The sequence below is a fragment of the Alexandromys fortis genome, unplaced genomic scaffold (genome assembly GCF_014885135.2).
Source record: "Alexandromys fortis isolate MF-2015 unplaced genomic scaffold, M_Fortis_MF-2015_v1.1 scaffold_3, whole genome shotgun sequence".
NCBI lineage: Eukaryota > Metazoa > Chordata > Mammalia > Rodentia > Cricetidae > Alexandromys > Alexandromys fortis.
Genome location: NW_026067909.1, coordinates 28,446,643 through 28,465,549, shown reverse-complemented (window position 1 = coordinate 28,465,549; position 18,907 = coordinate 28,446,643). Strand labels below are relative to the sequence as shown.

Sequence of the window (18,907 nt, the reverse complement as noted above, 5' to 3'; positions counted from 1 at the left end):
AAGGGATGGTTTTTATCCCTGTTGAGTGATCTTGTTCCTCTTGTTAAATTGTCTAGCCAGATGTTCTAAGATTTGTTTCTGGGCCTCAGTTCTGTCCTGCTCTTCTCTCTCAGTCTCTGTCTCTCTGTCTCTCTCCACACACACCAGTCCTGTACAGTTTTCTGTACTGTCGTGTGCTAGTAAGTCTTGAAACCAGAATGTATGCATGCCCAACTTTCTTATCTAAAATCCTTATGCTCTCTGAATACCCTGAAATTCCCTATGAGTTCCTGTGGAGATCGCCATCGGGAGTTCCATAGGATCACAAGACTCCAAATGGCGTTGAGTAGCAATGTCATCTAAACAATATGAAATCTTCCAGTCCACAGAAACACACGTACATGCTTCTGTTATTTGCTCTTCTGTGATTTTCAGTGTTGTGTAGTTTTCAGTCTATGAGTCTTTTCCTCCGTGAGTAAGCCATTCATGAATGTTTTCTTTCTGGTATAATTGTGGGTAGAATACATTCTTAATCTCCTTCCCAAGGTGAGTGTTGGGAGCGTGTGAGGTGCAGCCGGCACGCCTGTGCTGATGTCACAGTTGAGCTGTTGGGACCTGTGCTGATTACAGCATTTATACAATAGCTCTGGGATTTCGTGAGAGGAGGTATATGTTCTTTATGGTTTTCTGACTGCAGGAGCTGGCCATCTGCATGTGCAGTCTTGAGAAAAGCATTCTTTTGGATTTGGGTGCCCCTCTTCCTTACCGAATTGCTCTGGTAGAATTTGTGGTGCTGAGTTGTGTTCAGCAGAAGTGAAAAGGCGAGAGTCCCTCCCTCTCCTCCCCTTAGAGCCGTTCTCGGGGAACCACGTGAGGTCGTCTCTGTGTTGTGTTTTCAGTTACTTCCTCTGCACCAGTTCACTCATCACGTGGGGCTTCACCCTGGCCACACCATGTGTTCCATTAATCCATTTCCTAGGCTGGATCAGTCTGGCGTCCGGGGATGAGTCGCGTTCAGCCGTAGTTCATATTCCTTTCATGTTGGAGTAGTGCTGTTGGATCCAGTTTGCTGGTGTGCAGTTGAGGTTCACTTCATGTGTGTTCATAAGGGGCGGTGCTCTACAGTGCTCTCTGGGTGTGATTTGCTTTCTATAGCTTGGTAGTGTTTCACACAGGACTTTTGTCCTGCTTAACCAGAGGCTTTCAGAAAGGCGCTCCACCTCACGGCACACCACAGTAGAAAGTCCCTTTCTGCCTTCACAAGCAGAGGCTCGTTCATTCCCGAAAGCCCAGTTCACCACTCCCAGCACCCTCCATCCTGGACATTCTGTCTTTAGAGACCTCCTCGTCTGATGACTCTTCAGACTTGTGGCTGGAGCACAGTGTTTGCCCGTGCCCTTCCTTCCCTCGGGAGGGTTAGAACTGTTGACAGCAGAGTCTGTCCTTCACACACGTTAGAAGGGCTAAAGAGCTGTGAGAGGCTGACAACACATAGCAGGAAGTGTTCTTAAAAGTCTCAAATCCAGGATTTGCCGTGCATGTTGAGGAGGCCCGTGAGTGTCACACTGTTGCACGTGGAATTAAGGTGAAAGAGCAGGAGACGCCCAAGGGAGCCACAGCAGGAGCAGGTCACATGGCCTTGATAGCACCTTCTTCACGCATGTCAGAACCCCTCATCCTTCGGGCTTGTTTAGTTTCCCGCGTACCCAGCGTGTGGATGAATAACCTTGCAGTCTTCCTTGGTATTCACTGCGGTCGGATTCTGACAGGCTCCCAGCTTTGGATAAACCATTACCACAACATTACAAGTTATCTCACCAGAACACAAATGAACTCTGTTTGTTTACATGAAGGGAAAAAGTCTGTGTTCTGCTGTAGTGGCCTGGTAGAGGTATCATAGGTTACAGTTCTAGATGTACATGATTGTCCATATTTAAGGTAATTCAGTAATTCCTTGAGGGTGGCTGGGTTGTGATTCACTCTCTTCAGATGGGTATGAGGAAGGCCTGAGAATACGTTCAGCAGGCAATGATGGATTCACGTTAAATACTGACTCGTGTTCCGCAGGAGGGTCTGCGGACCCTGTGTGTTGCCTACAAGCGGCTTGAGCCAGAAGAATATGAGGATGTTTGCAGACTACTGCAGACCGCCAAGGTGGCTCTTCAAGATCGGGAGAAGAAGTTAGCAGAAGCCTACGAGCAGATCGAGAAGGACCTGATTCTGCTTGGTGCTACAGCTGTCGAGGACCGGTAATGCTGCCATGTGTGTCTGTTCAGCAACAGATGGGAGAGGCCGTGAGAGTAGGGTGGGCGGGTGACAGACAATGTCCACAGTTACAGGTGGAGAGGCCGTGAGAGTGGGGTGGGCGGATGATACATTTCCACAGTTACAGGTGGAGAGGCCGTGGGAGTGGGGTGGGCAAATGGCACACACGTCCACAGTTACAGGTGGAGAGGCCGTGAGAGTGGGGTGGGCAAATGGCACACACGTCCAGTGCCAGTGTGTTCTCCCTGAGGACAGCTTCACTGTTTCCCTTCATGTAGAGCGACAACCCAGAAAACCAGAGCTGGGCGATATGTTCCTGGCCACGCATAAGGTCCCTGAAAAGGCACTTTCTTCCAGATAGTGAAAGTGACATCTTGACATCATGTTACACATGGAAGATCCAGTTTCTCTTCTTGCCTTAGAAAGGAATTAGTAGTAATTTTCCTACTATGTGTAGGAAGTTGCTGCTGGCTCTTCTGAGCACAGCTTGACTTTTTAGATTTTAATATCTTCGACATGTTTGTTTTTGTTGAAGAAAGTTAACAGATTGAAGTGGACTAACCCAGTAGTCACAGCTGATAAAGTGTGAGAACGCTTCTGAATTCTCAGTTACAGGGTGAGAGCCAGGAGCCCTTGCCGTGGCCTGAGGATGGTGATGCAGAAGGGGAGGCTGCTTCAGGGAGGGGGCTTCTCAGTGGATGTGCATGAAGCCCTTGTGGGCAGCTGACATGGCTGGAGTTAGGCCACAGAACATGGAGGATTGACACCCAGGAGCACTAGGGATCAGTGGCAGTAAAACAATGTTCTCTTCTAGACAGGGTTTCGCTGTGTAGGCCAGGTGACATAGAACACGTGTCCACCTGGGATTACAGATATGCTGTCCCATTGAAGTGATGATTGATCACAAGTTTCTTCTTTAAAACCCAGAGTCAGCATCCTTACCAGTCTAGACCTTGGGCTCCTTATCATTGTTCAGAAAAGTTACAAGATCAGAGGTGGCTGTCCTCATTTGTGCGTCTGTAGTGATGGCGTCTCCACACTTCAGGCCAGGCGCTTCCTCCCTGGGACTCGATGGCTTTGCAGGGTTATGTAGAGGTGAAAGATCATACCAGATTTCACACCGTGCTGGCACATACTGAGCCAGCAAGAATGTTAGCGAGCTGTGGGGCCACTGGTATTATTACCAACCTCTGAACTGGACTCCAATAGAGTCTGGATTCCAGTTTGATAAGGAACAATATGAGAACAAATGGTACCAAAAGGAAAAATAATACCGTATTTCCCAGTTCCATTTTCCATTTCGTTTCTGGTTTTAATGATTCTCCTAAGTGGAATGATACTGAATTGTGGACGGATGTTAGGCTCAGGGAGAGGATGTGGCTCAGGACAGCCCCTTAAGTAGCTCATCCGTGTTTGTTTGGTAGAGCCTCGTGCACATCACTGTAAGGTGTGCGCTCTGGGAGCAGGTTCAGGTCCTGTGCATGTGCTGTTTCATAGAGCTGAATATTTTGATGGCTTCATGTTTCTTGAAGTTCTTTTTTTGGCGGCCTTGGCTCCTGAGCCCACTGTCTGGGTTCTACTTTCCCAGGCTCCAGGAGAAAGCCGCAGACACAATCGAGGCCCTGCAGAAGGCGGGCATCAAGGTCTGGGTGCTCACTGGAGACAAGATGGAGACGGCCTCAGCCACCTGCTATGCCTGCAAGCTGTTCCGCAGGAGCACACAGCTGCTGGAGCTGACCACCAAAAGGCTAGAGGAGCAGAGCCTGCACGATGTCCTCTTCGAGCTGAGCAAGACAGTCCTGCGCTGCAGCGGAAGCCTGACCAGAGACTCCTTCTCGGGGTAGGCTGCTCCTCCCACCGCCTCGTGGGATCCTGCACCTCTGTGTGCCCACAGTCTGTGGGTCACCTAGAGGCTTTGAGTGGCACGGAAGCCTTTCCACGGCTGGAGGTGCCTGGGCAGGCAATTTCAGGCCGATAGGTGGAGAATGCAGAAAGATGTTTTCAGTGGTAAACTTTTCATCTGCTGTTGTGCCTCGTGGGTCCCTCGTGGGTGCCTCGGGGTGCTGCCAGAGAAGGTGTTTAGTAATAATGGAAGCAGCAGTCTTCCCAAGAGTGTCTACCGGTTTGTTCACACGTTTCACAAGGGCCTCCCTTACCAGGGCTGGGCGAGTCATCTGAAGGTAGTCTCATCTGATTCTGATGAGTCATTATTTTATGTCTTTATTTGTGTGGGTGTCCACATGCATGTGCCACAGCAAACATTTGGAGATTAGAGGATAAGTTGTCAACTTAAGACAGTTGGGCTTAGAGCACATGCCCTTATTGAACCGTCAAGAGTCATATGTATTTGGCAGGACAAGCCAGCCCTCTAGGTGTGTGCAGATTTTAAGTTGTTTTCAGAAGAGCACAAAGTTAATTCCCTACTTTGTTCTGCAGAACTTCAGGATTATGGATGTTGTTGTCATTCTGAGGCCTTGCAAAGGAGCCTGGAGAGATAGCTCAGTCGTTAAGAGCATGCGCCGCTCTTCCAGAGGGCCTAAGGTTAATTCCCAGCACCAACTCCAGGCGGCTTCCCACTGCCTGCAACTGCAGCTCCTGGGAGGTCAGACTCTGCTGATCTCAGCAGACGTGTGCCCACACCTACATACAGATTATACATACTTTAAAATGATAAAAATAAATAAATCTTTATAGCCCAGCAAAGGGAGACTTTGACCATGTTCTCACAGTGAAGTCATCAGGGCAGGAAGCCTAGGAGGTATTAGCCATACAGGCAGAAGGAGGCAGGCATGGAGAGCAGACGTGAAGACCTGCCCTTCCAAGCCCACCTTGTGGTGTCTCAGTGTGAGACTTACACACACTCTCAGGAAGCTGTGACTGTGATTTCACAGTGGCATCACAGAGTTCTCTCCAGTTCCGCAAAGGTCAGAGTGATGGAGGGAGAACTAGGAGCCTCCTGACCCCAGGCATCATGCAGATGCCCCGGGTATGGTAGAGCGGTGACTGAGTGATCTCCCCTTCTGTGTGCTCCAACAGGCTTTCGACAGATATGCATGACTATGGTTTAATCATCGACGGAGCTGCGCTGTCCTTGATAATGAAGCCCCGGGAGGATGGGAGCTCCTCGGGCAACTACAGAGAGCTCTTCCTGGAGATCTGCAGGAACTGCAGTGCCGTGCTGTGCTGCCGGATGGCCCCCTTGCAGAAGGCGCAGGTCATGAACTGGCCTGCATGGGGAGAAAGCCTTTCCTTAATTCTCACTGTCTCTGATAGCCAAACACTTAGTGGGAGCATAGAAATGTCAGACCTGAGTCTTAGATTCTCCTGTCAGGCATGGATGGCCCCCCTAGAGAGGTGCTGTAGTGCCTCGGGAGTCTACCCCAAGGGCGTGGGGATGGGAGCTTGCATTCACGGAGCACCTTCTGTGTGCCAATGGGAGCCAGGATTTGATTTTCCTCCTTCCAACTCCAGACAGTCCTCTGCACTCTTCCTGTTCTTGTGGGAACATCCCCAGATTATCTTTTTAAATACATCAAATATATTGTGGAAACCATCCACAAACATGGTGTCTTTGGATGAGACCTGGCTTCACCTTAGCATGCTTCAGGTGCCTCCTTAAACTGAGCATAAGGAGATCGGGTCCTCTCAGATGATCCAGCTGTGAGGTCGAGAACATTATGCAGAGAGCCAGGCTCAGGGAGGTGCTCTTTTGAATGCAAGCTCATTCTCTAATTAACTAGATGTCCTGGGCATTTCTCAGAGAGGACAGGCAGTGGCTCTTTCTTTTGTACCCTCTTCTGTGTTTGACTCCATGTAAACCTTCTGTAATTGTTTCCCTGATGGCAGCCTGGGATTCCCAGTGCTATTTTGGGGTTCTCAATTGATGTATACAAATGCATGTATACTTACTTACATTTCTTGTCTTGAAATAAGAAAGCAATCTGTAGTTTTCCCTACTTCTCTGTCTCACCCTAATGCATTGTACTGAGCACAGTGCATGGGGGGAGTTCTAGGAAAAAATAGACTTGGAAATTGAGAAAGAGAAGTCATGAAGGGTGCTTATTACGTTGACATATTTGATTTTTAGGCATGATGGGTTTGAAAATTAAAATAGCATTAGAAACAGCTTCTTTTTAAAAATTGTTTGATACCAAGTGGTGTAGAATTACAGCCCCTTCCTGCAGACTGCATTGGGCCCAGGCTTTTCCAATACCTGGATATTACTCTAATTTTGTCTTCCTGCCTTTGTGAAGTCACGTCATTGATCATATCTTAGTTTCTATGAGACAGTTTGACCCTCTGTGGAGGAAATAGTCTGAGAGCTCTAGAAAGGAGCAGTGAGTACTTTCCTTCTGACCTACACCAGCTGTGTGTCTCATTTGGTTCTGCCCAGCTAATAACCCTAACGAAATCCAAACAGAAGATAAACTCTTATGTTTCTTTCTTTTCCAGATCGTTAAGTTAATCAAATTTTCAAAGGAGCACCCTATCACCTTAGCAATTGGTGACGGTGCAAATGACGTCAGCATGATCCTGGAGGCCCACGTGGGCATAGGTAAGTCATTGCTGCTGTAGTTGGGATCTGTGCTTTTGGTAGACACAGGCTGTGCCCTGTCATGCAGAGGGACCTTGGGCGTCCACCTGTGACTTGTGATTTTGCAAGCAGATACCAGGCAGTGGTCACCTGGGCTTAGCTGGCTCTGGTCACCAATATATGCACCCTTCATTCTAGGCGTCATCGGGAAGGAGGGTCGCCAAGCTGCAAGGAACAGCGACTACGCAATACCCAAGTTTAAGCACTTGAAGAAGATGCTTCTTGTTCACGGGCACTTGTATTACATCAGGATATCTGAGCTCGTGCAGTACTTCTTTTACAAGGTAGGGAGTCCTCTCAGTTTCAGCGCATGAGACCTTCGTTGGTGACTTAATGCTTCCGGTCATTTATCTGAGCGAATAAGTGACCATCAGAAAGTAGGTTGCTCCTGTAACAGGATTCCTGACACTTCTTGAGCCTCCTCAGACTTTAACATAGAGCCAGAAGGACAAGTTGTGTGACGTTTGAACAGTTCTCCCCATGCAGGCAGGTCCTTGCTGCTGACCTCTCTGTCACCACCACCTTCTTTCCCTCTTGTGTGTCTCCTTCTGCTGCCTGTGATCACCAGGGCCACACTATAGATGTGTACATTTCATTTGCCACACAGGGAAGAGAAGCATTTCCAAAACCCACTTAGCTGTCTTTTAAGATACTGGGCCTGCTTGTCATGATCCCCCATGTTAAACAGTGTATCACTGGTGGCTTATGAGCCCTAGGCAAGCCCGGGAGTCTCTGCAGAATGCCCTTAAACTAATAATGTTCACTGCTTGCCTTTCAGAATGTCTGCTTCATTTTCCCTCAGTTTTTGTACCAGTTCTTCTGCGGATTTTCACAGCAGGTCAGTCTGAGATCATAAGCCGGAAGTTCATCCAAACCGTGTCTTCCTTTCCAGTGGGTGGCCTTAGTGAGGGGACCCTCTTCAGGATGCAGACAGACCCCTGTAGAGATCCGTCGGGGCCCAGATGCACCCATCCTGTCGCTCCCAGGGCCTGTGAACAGACAAAGGGGAAAGGGCAGGCCATGGAGTTGAGGAGTTTCCAGCCCCAGACCGGATGTCAGGAGGCTAACATGTTTCTAAACACAGGCCTCTAATGACTTAGCTGATGGGCTCTGGGTTGGACTGTATGTGACAACCCACACCTGAACCTTCGTGGGCGTGGGGGTCACCTTGGAGTCTGAGACATTGAAGTATACAGGATGAGACACTGCACAATGTGTTCAGATGGACAGTGGCCAATGGCTAATATCTGGAGCCACCAGGGCCGGGATAATTGAAGCTAAATAATGTAAAAGTGAACAATTGTGAATTTTTGGGTCCAAGCTCTGCCTGGACCTGATGATTTTAAGCCTGATGATTTTAAACCTGATGAATTTACTTCATAAAATTTGAAATCTGTCTGTCCCTGTTGTCTGTCTCTATAGAATAGTGGCTTCTATGCATTTTAGGTGCATTTTCTATATTTTAAGCTTCTTTACTCAGGGCCTCTAGGGACATGGCTCAATTGGTAAAGTTCTTGCTGTACAAACATGAGGACCTGAGTTCAAATACCGAGCACCTATATCAAGCTGGATATAGCAGCATAAGCCAGTGGTAAGGAGATAGAGGCAGGAGGACATGTGCTAACCTCTCTAGATGAGTCAGCTCCAGGTCGCCTGATGCTGACCCCTGGCTTCTACTCATGCATGCATTTGCACGTACCTGCACACAGTACCACACTAAATCATGACATCAGTCTGTCAAAGCCATCTCGCAGCCCCACTCAGATCCCTTCTCCTTCTCGCAGACTTTGTACGATACTGCGTATCTGACTCTCTACAACATCAGCTTCACCTCCCTCCCGATTCTCCTGTACAGCCTCATGGAACAGCACGTGGGCATTGAAGTGCTCAAGAGAGACCCATCCCTGTACAGGTATGTGCCTCTTCCCTGGACAGGTGTGAGCCCAGGGGACAGAAAACAGTGCAGAAGCTGCCAGCCGGCTCCTGCTGCCATTTTTCCAAAGCTAGGGTGCACTTGCTTTCTCTGGATGGTGTCTAAAGAAATGGGGTCTGCACTAGGCTTGAATGCACGTGAACCTTTCTGCATCCCACTGCTTGGTGGAGGCAGGAAAGCTAGGAATGGAACCTGCATCTGTCCACCCCTGTGAAGTCATTTCTTAGTATTAATGAAATAACTTTTATATTATTCCAGAACTGCCCAGATTTTCTGACAGTTACAGTGTTTCTTTGTAGTCTTTTTCCATCCTAACACATAACAGGGAGAGTCCCATGCTCTTGAATTTCTCCAGGTAATAATGAATTGGATACTGCAATGCAGCAGCCAGTCAGTGGCTACATTGTCACCTTCACCTACCTCATTCAGCTTTCCCAGGACCTTTGTCTTACTCATGTTTGTACACACATGTGTGCTTACTTCTGTGAGGTTTCTTCAACTGTGTAGTTTCAGAAACCACATTAACATCGACAAGCTTCCCCTGTCCAGTTCACAGGATCTCATGTCACAGGCTTTGGGGACCTTTATAACATTGTTTAGCCATTTATGAGACCTTGAAACTTGAGGAATTGTGTGTGTGTGTGTGTGTACGTGTGTGTGTGTACGTGTGTTTGCGCGCACACATGCATACATGCACACTGTTTCAGACATGTACACAGAGGGAATGCTACGGACAAACCCCAGTGCAGTGAACAGGCCTAGAAACTCATGTAGGTTGGTAGCAGGTCCACGTCCAGTCTGCTGATCAGTGTGTCAGATAGTGCACGCTGTTGTGTGTTATTTCCATCCAGAAGACAAGAGCGCCCCAGGTTTCCTTTAACAGCATTACAGCTCAATATGGGAGAAATGTTCAGAAGCTAGTGGGGACTGAAGAGCGTGTGCGTTCTGCCCTGTTCGTCGTCATGGCTGAGGCTGTTTAGTACCGGGTGGACAGAGATGCTGCTGCGGAGTGGTCACAGTTTTCCCACTCTTTTCCTCAAACAGAGATATCGCCAAGAACGCGCTGCTCCGCTGGCGGGTGTTCATTTACTGGACATTTCTCGGCGTATTTGATGCTTTGGTATTTTTCTTTGGTGCTTATTTCATGTTTGAAAACACAACCGTGACCAGCAACGGACAGGTCAGTACTGAACGTCTTGTGGTTTCACTGATTAGTAATAAGCCCCACCCCGTGCGGTCGTTGTTGTAGAGCGGCCTTGTGAGAACAGCTCAGCCTGTGGTTAGGTGAGCACGAGAGAGGTGTGGCTCTGTGGAGCCATCTAGAGGAAGGGCCAAGTCACATTTGCCAGCTATAGGGGAAGGTCGTCCTGAGGTTTTCCTGACAGGTTCACAACATGCATCCCACTGTGAGCTAATCCCGGTGGCTCCGTGGTTTCATCCAGCCACCGTACTTTGGTATGGGAGTTAAGTTGTGTGAGTGTCGCTCCACGGTGTGTGAGCATGGCCCCTTACAGGGAGTAGCTCGTAGTTCTTAACAGACAGCACTGTTGTTTGCCGACTTTCTGGGGTCTGTTTTATTTGTATCTTGCTTTTTTCTTTTTGCCACTTGCTTCCCTTCCCACCTCAGATAATGACCACCAACACGAGCATGGTAAGACACCGTGGGTTTGTTCTCTCTGTGTTCTTGGAGTGCATTACAAATAAAATATTTCTTGAAAATATTTTCAAATGTGACTTTTTCTGTGTGCTTTGTTGGTAGAAAAGCTGTTAGCCATCCCTGCCCTCTACTGGCCTCAGAGCCCCCTGACCCTGCAAGGTGTCCTCTCCCTGAGTGTCTGTCAAGGCTTCGGTGAAAGGGGGTTGTTAAACTGACCCCATTGGTCTGCATGTCACTGTAAATAAAGGACAGGAGGCCTGCTGGGGACCTTGCTTTGGTGGCATACCTGTGCTACCTGGGGAGAACAAGAGGCATCCGGTAAACCTTAGACCTAGATACAAGTGCCGAGCCCAGCCTTAAGCCCGGTTAAGATCACAGGTTTTGATGTGGCTGTTCGAACAAACACTGCAACTGACGTCAGAGAAAACCCCTCCCAGCCATCACCTCAGGGAGTTTGCAGACAGAAATGCTTTTCATTCCTCGTTTAACCAACTCCCCTCTTCTCCCCCTGTTGTCTTCCCCGTGTTGATCCCTCAGAGTGTGAGGTTGAAGTGCCCATGTCTGGCCAGTGTGGGCCGTTTGTTTACCTGTGTATGTGTTTCTGTTGCCTGCTAACTAAAGGTTCTCCCACATTAGATCACAAATCAGCTTTTACTGTATTTGACCCTGAAGACTTGCTAAAATTCATTCCACCATTTTAAGGATTTAAGATTTTCTGTAGCTAACTGTTGTCTTTTATTTTAATCAAACAGTGCCTGCAGCCACTAGCCCATAAGCATGGTGACAGTGGTTGTCTGAGTCTTAGTTGACTCAGACACCATTTCCTTGTACGTCAGCCTTTCAGAAGCTTCCCGCCAACTCTTGGCGGCTCTTAAATGCTCAGGTCCCAGCACGCGGCTTTCTTTTTCACTCTCAAACCACATCTTGCCACTCACGCACCATTCATCTGCTGGTCGCTGGCGTGGGAGGTTGAGGAAGGAGTGTATACACGCTGGAAGCTGGTGTGAGCTCAGGTGATGAGAAGCAAGCCAGAGCCCAGACCCTGACCTGTGCCAGCACGTGGTATCCTCCTCAGCCCATGCAGTCTCTGAGTCTCAGAGGAATGATAGACATTCTCCAGAGCACTGGGGAAGGACTCCGGTGGCTCTCGGTTTTAGGAATGCAGCAGGGTGCTCAATTCCCAGGCCTCCAGAGACTGTGCAGTGTCTCCTGCAGGCCATGCTAGCTGTCATGTGTAGTGGCATCTCTGCTGCCTGTCACGGAAGCTCAGGAGTCCTGTGTTCCCTTGCCTGCATTCCTCAGACAGTCCTTTTGATCTCATTAGGTTTTGTGTGGGCTGAAAAGATGCAATGTCCTCACAGTAATGGACAGTTCTCACGTGTCCATTAGCCATTGTTAAAGTGTTCATTAGAACCAGAAATGGGACTAGACAGCAAGTGTTACAGGGATTCACCTAAGCCTCCTACTGGCTCTGCCACTGAGAAGGGCATTGTTGGCCACCTTCACTGCACACAGACTTATAGGCAGAGATTCGGCATGTATGATGCATGTCTTGACACAGAATTCCCAAAGGAGGCTGGCAGGGTGGACCCAAGCCAGTGCTAGTCAGGACAGCCGACACTAATAGTTGGCATGTGTATTCAGAGTCAGGCATGGTGGGGGCGTGTCAGACTGAGAGGATCAGAGACCAGTCAGACACCCCATGACACACGTTCAAGGTAGACACTGACACCTCTCTGTGAGGTGGGAAATCAAGGCCACTGCACAGGTTGGGGAGGTCAAGGAAGGGATTTGGTTTCCTGTCAGGCCCACCACCCTCGCCCTCCACCCTGGTGTTTGGGAACGTGAGAACATTAGATTTGCAGATCTCAAGTGCAGGAGTGCAGTCTGGTTTAGTGATCATGGTGCTCCACATGGATCCAGGATGCCTCTCCCAGGTTCTTCTGTTTAGAAGTTTATTCTGTTAGTGGCTGTTAAAGACCTTTCTAGAAAGATCTTCAGCGCTCCAGGGGACATTTATAGGACACACATAGTGTAAGAACTACAGAATTATGAGTAATTTCTTAAAATTTGTTTGTGGATCTTTTTTTTTTTCACTGACATCAAAAGCCATAAGTATTTCATTCTTCTGATGCTGGGGAGGCAGTAATGACCAGACTCTCGCTGACCCCCAGGATGTTCTTAGCCTGGTATTCAAGCTGGAATGTGACCGTAGTTAGGACACACCAGAGGATAGCTGAGATGGTCGTGAGCTGTGGCAAGTGAGCCCAGCATCCAGCTGACAGAATGGCTGTGGAGTTGACCCAGAGGGGTGCAGAGGTGGCATGACCATGACCTTAAAAAACAAAAGCATTGTCTATTATGGAATACTCTGCATGTAAAAATTAAATTGGCTTGGGTTTAAAGGCTTTAGTGACCAGAACTCTCTTTATGAGAGTGCTCATCCTCAGGACAGAGGAAGAATCAAGGAGACAGGACTGAAGAGACACCAGGTAGATAGGAAGTACTGGCTGAGGTGTTCCTTCAGGGCCAAGACTGTCAACCAGGCCACAGATGGAGGCATATTGTTGAGGTCCGTGTCAGTCAGACATACAGTAAAGGTGCTAATCACTCCATCCAGAGCTATCAGTGGAGGTATAATTATTAAGGTGTGTGCCAGTCAGACCATCTGTGTTGGTTTATTTTGGAGCTGTCAATCAATTTGACATCAACAGAAGTGTGCTTTTCGGGTTCTGAGGAAGTCAGAAGCAGGAACCTTAGGAGCATATGTAAAAAGGTGACATCCAGCCGAGATCCTTAGAGGATCTAGTCCAGAAGGTACTAAGTAACTTGGTAGGTGGCCAGAAGTCTCCCATTGGAAACAAACGAGGGAATGAAGGTTATACAGAAACAGCTCTGTGGCCATCTCTGTCCATCCCAGTGAGCGGGCACTCACTAACCAGGAGCCATGGGCACAGTATTGATAGTGTGTCCTATAGGACTTGGCCTGGTGTCCCACCACGGCCCCCCAGGTCTGCCATAATCCACCAAATCTGGGGAAATCTGGCAGTGGGGAGCATACGTTCCTCCTGGAACAGGTGTGGGAAGAGCAAGCTGTGAGTTTCCTTTGGCTTGGTGTGTGGTGCTGCTGGGGTCTGCATGTCCCATGTCATGTTGTCATATATTCTGTGCCAGCTGATGGCACAGAAGAGCGGAGACGGAGGCAGTGGGGCTCCCTTCTGCCAAACATAGCCTCTGCAGGGCAAAGCTTCCCCTGCTCTCTCTGCAGGTTGCCATTTGGGCCACACCTATAGCTTTCCATTGAACAGACCACAACTGCTCACTCTCCACCATCTTTGTGGGCGGCTGCCAGCCTACTGCCCCTGAGTTGAAAAACATTCCAGCCCTAGAGTTAAAGACACTCTTGTGTTAGTCACACGATGCGTTGGCATTGAAAGCCAGCCCCATGGTTCTTGTCCTGCATATCTTACAGCATCTCTGGTTCCTCCCTGCCAGTTGCAACAGTGCCCACTCTGGTGTCACCAAGTGGCCCCCGGCTAGAAGCCCCCCACATGAAGGTCTGATGGTTTTTATCCGTACTCTTTCCAAGCCCAGGAAGGAAGGTGTTTCTCTAGTAGGTTGAAGAACAGGGCACAGGTCTCTAAGCCCAAGGAGGAAGGCATTTCTCTAGAACTTTCCACTGACTCCCAGAACTCCTGCAGGCCATAAATTTTCACAAAACTCTAGCTTTGAGTATGATTGCTTCTTTTATTGAAACACAAGCATAGACAAAAGTGCTGGCTTCCCAGCCTTTTGATTCTTTGTGAAATAAACTTGAGGGACCTTCTGGGAACATTGAGAGGCCCAACTCATAGACCCCTACAGTGTCTACCTCGTGTGTTGTGCAGGGAACCGTTCTTGCGGATGGCTTCTGCAGACCAGCTTTCCCGAGAGAAAGGGCTCGCAGCCACTGCCCTCACACGTGTCTGTCTGTAGTTGAGAAGTGTGACACATGTCTGTCCCTCCCACTGTCCTGCTTGCCTTCCAGCTAGAAGGAGGGCAGCCCACACCTGCTGGTCTTCCCTCCTCGTTGATGAGTTGTTAGCAGCCATGGCTGTGACCAGGGGTCTGACTGTTGGAGGAGCAGCCTTTGTCCAATGTGTGCCACCTGCCCACCTCCTTCTTGTCCTGAGGTCTTCTCTTCCCGGAGAAGCCTTCCCTGATGCTGTCACTTCTGTGTTCTGGTGTCTCCTCTGGCTGTCTCCTGCAGTGTTCTAGCAGCTGTGCCCCTCAGCTGCGGGCATCTCCGTCACCAGCGGCAGGTTCCCTGAGTTTGTCCTTGAGACACAAGACCAGACCTAGGCAATAAAGTGGACAACGCTTCTATCTAGAAAGCCCCATGTGTATTGACTGCAGCCATGAGGTCTCTCCCTGCTGAATCTGAGACCTTAGGACTCCACACAGTGATGTGCTAGTGCCCAGCAGGGCCAGTGTTGGGGCCAGCAGGACACTAACTCAAGTCATTCCTGAGCCAGGCTTGGCCACTGTGCTGGCCTAGGGCCACCTGAGCTCTTGCCTTTTCTAGCTCAGGAAACTGTAGTACCCATCTCTTGAGACTAAGAGGTGTAGAGGCCATGGGTCATGCTCTCTAGCGTCCGTGTTCGGGATGAGGGAGGAGAGGTGAATGGCACCAGGCACTCACTTGGACTCTTGTCTCCACAGATGTTTGGGAACTGGACCTTCGGGACACTGGTGTTCACCGTTATGGTGATCACTGTCACACTGAAGGTGAGTCAGTGGTGTGGTCACACTCGGGCCATGCTAGCCTGCTTGCAGCTCTCCCTGAGCTCATGGAATCCTAGGTCCATACTGATGCTAGGTGTCCAGGCCATCTTCTTCAGCTCATATCCAGGACCCAGCAAATGCACATTGCCTCATACATGAACTTCCAGAATTGCCCGAAAGGAAATGAAGAGCTGAGTGTTTACAAAAGGATAGAATTTTTTTATGTATATGGATGTTTTGTCTGCATGTGTGTCGGTATGCCACATGGGTGCCTAGTGCCCTTGACTAAAGTTAACAGACGGTTGTGAACTGCCATGTGGGTGCTGGGAATCGAACTCAGGTCCTCTGGAAAATCAAGTCAGATTCTGTGAAGAACTTAATTATGAAAGTCTCTGAACCCATCACATTGGGTCTTTAAAAGTATGCAAACAAACTCCTCAAACCATCTTCTCAGGCAGCAGAATGTCATCATGGAAGATGCTTCTCTCTCTCTCTCTTCCCCCCCCCCTCTCTCTCTCACACACACACACACACACACACACACACACACACACACACACAAAACCAGAGGCCCCAGGTGACTTGGGACAACCTGGCCATCCCAGCAGTTTCCTCCTGTGGAAGCATGGGTTTGGGTTGCTGTGGTTTTCCTTGTAAGCTTTTGTAGGCATTCTGCCATCACGTTTCAGTTTTGCCTCGTTTTTTTTGTGTGTGTGTGTGTGTGATTTTCTGTACCTCCTTTCTACATGTCCGGGCGATGGCGCTGTTGACACCTCCTTCTCCTGCAGCTTGCGCTGGACACGCATTACTGGACGTGGATAAACCACTTTGTCATCTGGGGGTCACTGCTCTTCTACATCGTCTTCTCCCTGCTCTGGGGAGGGATTATCTGGTAAGAATCCTTAAACCCCACCCCCACCTCTGTCAAAGAGGGCCCAAGAGGTCCTGCACAACCTAAGGCCTCCTATGCTTGAGCGAAAGTTCCTGTTGGGACCTCTGTGTCCCCAGTGACACAGTGTGTTCTGGGCGCTCTAGCAGGCAAGGGTAAACTGTTGATCCCGGAGTCTGGAAGACACAGAACATGGCAACAGCAGAGTCTGCTCAGCACCCAGTTAAGGTCTCATGCTGTGTCGTGATGCAGTTGTGGCGGTGGGAACCAGTTCCTTGCAGCCTCATCTCAAAATGCCATTCTAGAGACTTACCTGTGTTCCTTGGGGACACAGACACATGTGGGGCAGGGTATGTGGCCCATTTTGCTGTGAAACCCTGACTGAAGGACATAGTATCCCCTTGAGCTGATTTAGCACCCTGGCCTAAAGCCCTGGAGAGGGCAAGCTCTGTGACCTGAGTGCCCAGGCTAGAGAGTAGTGGGAGGGGCAGCCACACAGAGTACGGCTTGTCTACATCAGTCCTCGCCTGGGTACGCTGACCTTGCCCCAACCCTGGCCAGAGCAAGGTTTCTTCATTCTGCATCATAGCCCTGAGGAGGAACAACTTTAGGAAGACCATCCTAGCCCTCTGCCTGACACTCAGCTAGGGGACCTTTGTGAGGGCTCCCAGAGCCCTGCAGAGGCAGGAACAGCTTTGGGTGTTCTCTAGCCCCCTTGCCCTAAAGCAGAGAGCCAGAACTGAAGTCCTAGGAGGCCCTAAGTCTGTGGGGAGGGGAGGCTATGGTGGGGGCCTGGGACCTAGGGCCTGTGCATCTCAGGACTGCTGCACCCTCTTTTCTGAGATGTTGGTATAAACAATGGGGATCTTCCCAGCAGCCCCGGCACCCCTTCCCTGAGCGTCTTCACCCCTCTCCATTCCATTCTGATCGTCACCTTATGTCTAATGCAGTCTGTATAGCCTTGAAGGTGGGGCTTTACTCTTTCCCTGGGCTGTACGTGGTGCCAGGAGATGGAAGGTGATTCCCAGGTCTTGGGAGGAAGCAGGGAGCATGGAGCCAAATAAGCCATCGTCAGCATACCAGGAGCTACCCCTGTTCCTCTATCTCCTTGGGAGGGAGGCAGGTGTTCAAAGCATTTGGTGGCCTCCGGGCCTGCTGGTCAACGGTCCAGCTGCCCGTGGGGATGCCGCTGCTGGTGTGAAGGACGCCCAGACGCTGACCTGCAGCATCCCCGTTTCCTGTGGGAAGCCGGTCTGCAGTTCCTTCCTCCCAATGCACAGGACTGAGAGCACCCAGAGTGGGGAGTTTGGGACCGGTATCCTTCCTGGCCAGGCAGTGTCTCACCAGCGTCCTCTCTCTCCTCCCAGGCCATTCCTCAGTTATCAGCGGATGTACTATGTGTTCCTACACATGCTGTCCAGCGGGCCTGCCTGGCTGGGCATCACACTGCTTGTCACTGTCAGCCTCCTCCCTGATGTCCTCAAGAAGGTCCTGTGCAGGCAGCTGTGGCCCACGGCGACGGAGAGGACTCAGGTATGGAGGCTGCCTAGCCTGGCCAGCCACTTTCCTCTCCCTGTCTTGTGATTGGGAAGTTACTAAGATGGTGCAAAAGGTCTGGGCATCATAAAACTGAGCAGCCCACACCTTTCTAGTTAATTCTGCAATGGCATATGTGTTAAGTGTTATATGAGATAAAATTCTAGGTGAAAAATGTTTAATTTTTTAGGCCTGAACAACCAACTGAAAAGTAAAAGAAATGAGAACAAAAATTAATATAAAAAATTATTTTCTGTAAATCCACAAAAAATGTAATCAGTTGTTACTTCAATCATTGAATTATACAGTGGGCTGTTGCCCCATGATATGGCACCTACTTAGCATGTTACAGAGCCTAATTGCTCATTCCCTAACTCTGGAGGGAAAAAAAACAGATTGTTATGTCAGTTTTAAGGATGTTGGATTTGATTTTGGCTCAGTCAGCTTTACAAGAGGAAGAAATTATGGGGACACTGCTTCCCCCTCCCAAACTGGCCAGCAGGCTAATGCCCGGCAGGACCCTGCCACCAGGGTGTCTGGGGGTTCACCAAGACACAGTTTCAATTTCACCCATGAAAGTCTTAATCTCTGGATGAGGCAGGGCTGTGGGGTCTGCATGTTCAGCAACCTCTCCGTAACTGTTCACAGCCTGACAACACAGGGCTGTGTGCGCAGAGGGACAGAGCTGCACAGTTCCTGCAGGAGAGAGTACCTGGCTACCTGCCACCCACGTGTGGAACCTGAGTCTAGCGTAGAGCCAGCTGGCCTTGTTTGGGGTGGGAAGCAGATACCCCTACCAGGGGACAGGTGAGCTCCACCGCCAACCCCACCTTCTTGGTCATCCTTCTCGGGACTCAGTGCTGCTGGTTCTTCCCTGCTTTATGCCTCCTGCCACAGTTATATAATCTGCTGTTAGAGCTCTTACCCATGCCTCTGTTCATGGGCGTGGACGTTTTCACCCCGTGCTGCTAGGAGCAGTCCCAAGGTAGTGCCTCGCAACACAGTGATGCCAGGCAGTGCTAACTCTAGGGCTGGGGACCCCTCAGCTCACAGAGTGAGAGACAACAGGAAGGGTTACCCACCTGCCACTGAGACCCACCACCACCACCTTCTTCCTGACCCTCCACCCCAACCCCCCCCACACACACACACACAGAGCAGTTGGTCCTGGAGCTGTCAGTGCTCAGCTGCTCTGGTTTCCGTGGGAATGGCATTCATTGTTCCTAGCCCGCAGCCCAGCCTGTAGGAATTGGAAGGCTGTCCAGTGACTGTCTTCCACACAAGCCTGAA

The 18,907-nt window shown here is 49.7% G+C and overlaps 1 protein-coding gene across 9 annotated transcripts in view; it reads left to right on the top strand.

Moving 5' to 3' along the window:
• The window catches only part of Atp11a (ATPase phospholipid transporting 11A), a 107,721-nt gene that overhangs the window by 80,861 nt on the left and 7,953 nt on the right, over positions 1-18,907 (top strand). For 8 of the 9 annotated variants that reach the window (XR_007590863.1, XR_007590864.1, XM_050137464.1 and 5 more), the window contains 11 exons: positions 2,047-2,228; positions 3,833-4,084; positions 5,281-5,458; positions 6,697-6,799; positions 6,977-7,122; positions 7,617-7,676; positions 8,623-8,750; positions 9,816-9,951; positions 15,130-15,195; positions 15,981-16,084; positions 17,449-17,614. Coding sequence is in view for 7 of the 9 variants with exons in the window: in XM_050137464.1 (XP_049993421.1) it covers positions 2,047-2,228; positions 3,833-4,084; positions 5,281-5,458; positions 6,697-6,799; positions 6,977-7,122; positions 7,617-7,676; positions 8,623-8,750; positions 9,816-9,951; positions 15,130-15,195; positions 15,981-16,084; positions 17,449-17,614 (1,521 nt within the window). In the remaining 2 variants the exon portion in view is untranslated. The other variant, XM_050137465.1, reaches the window with a different exon arrangement.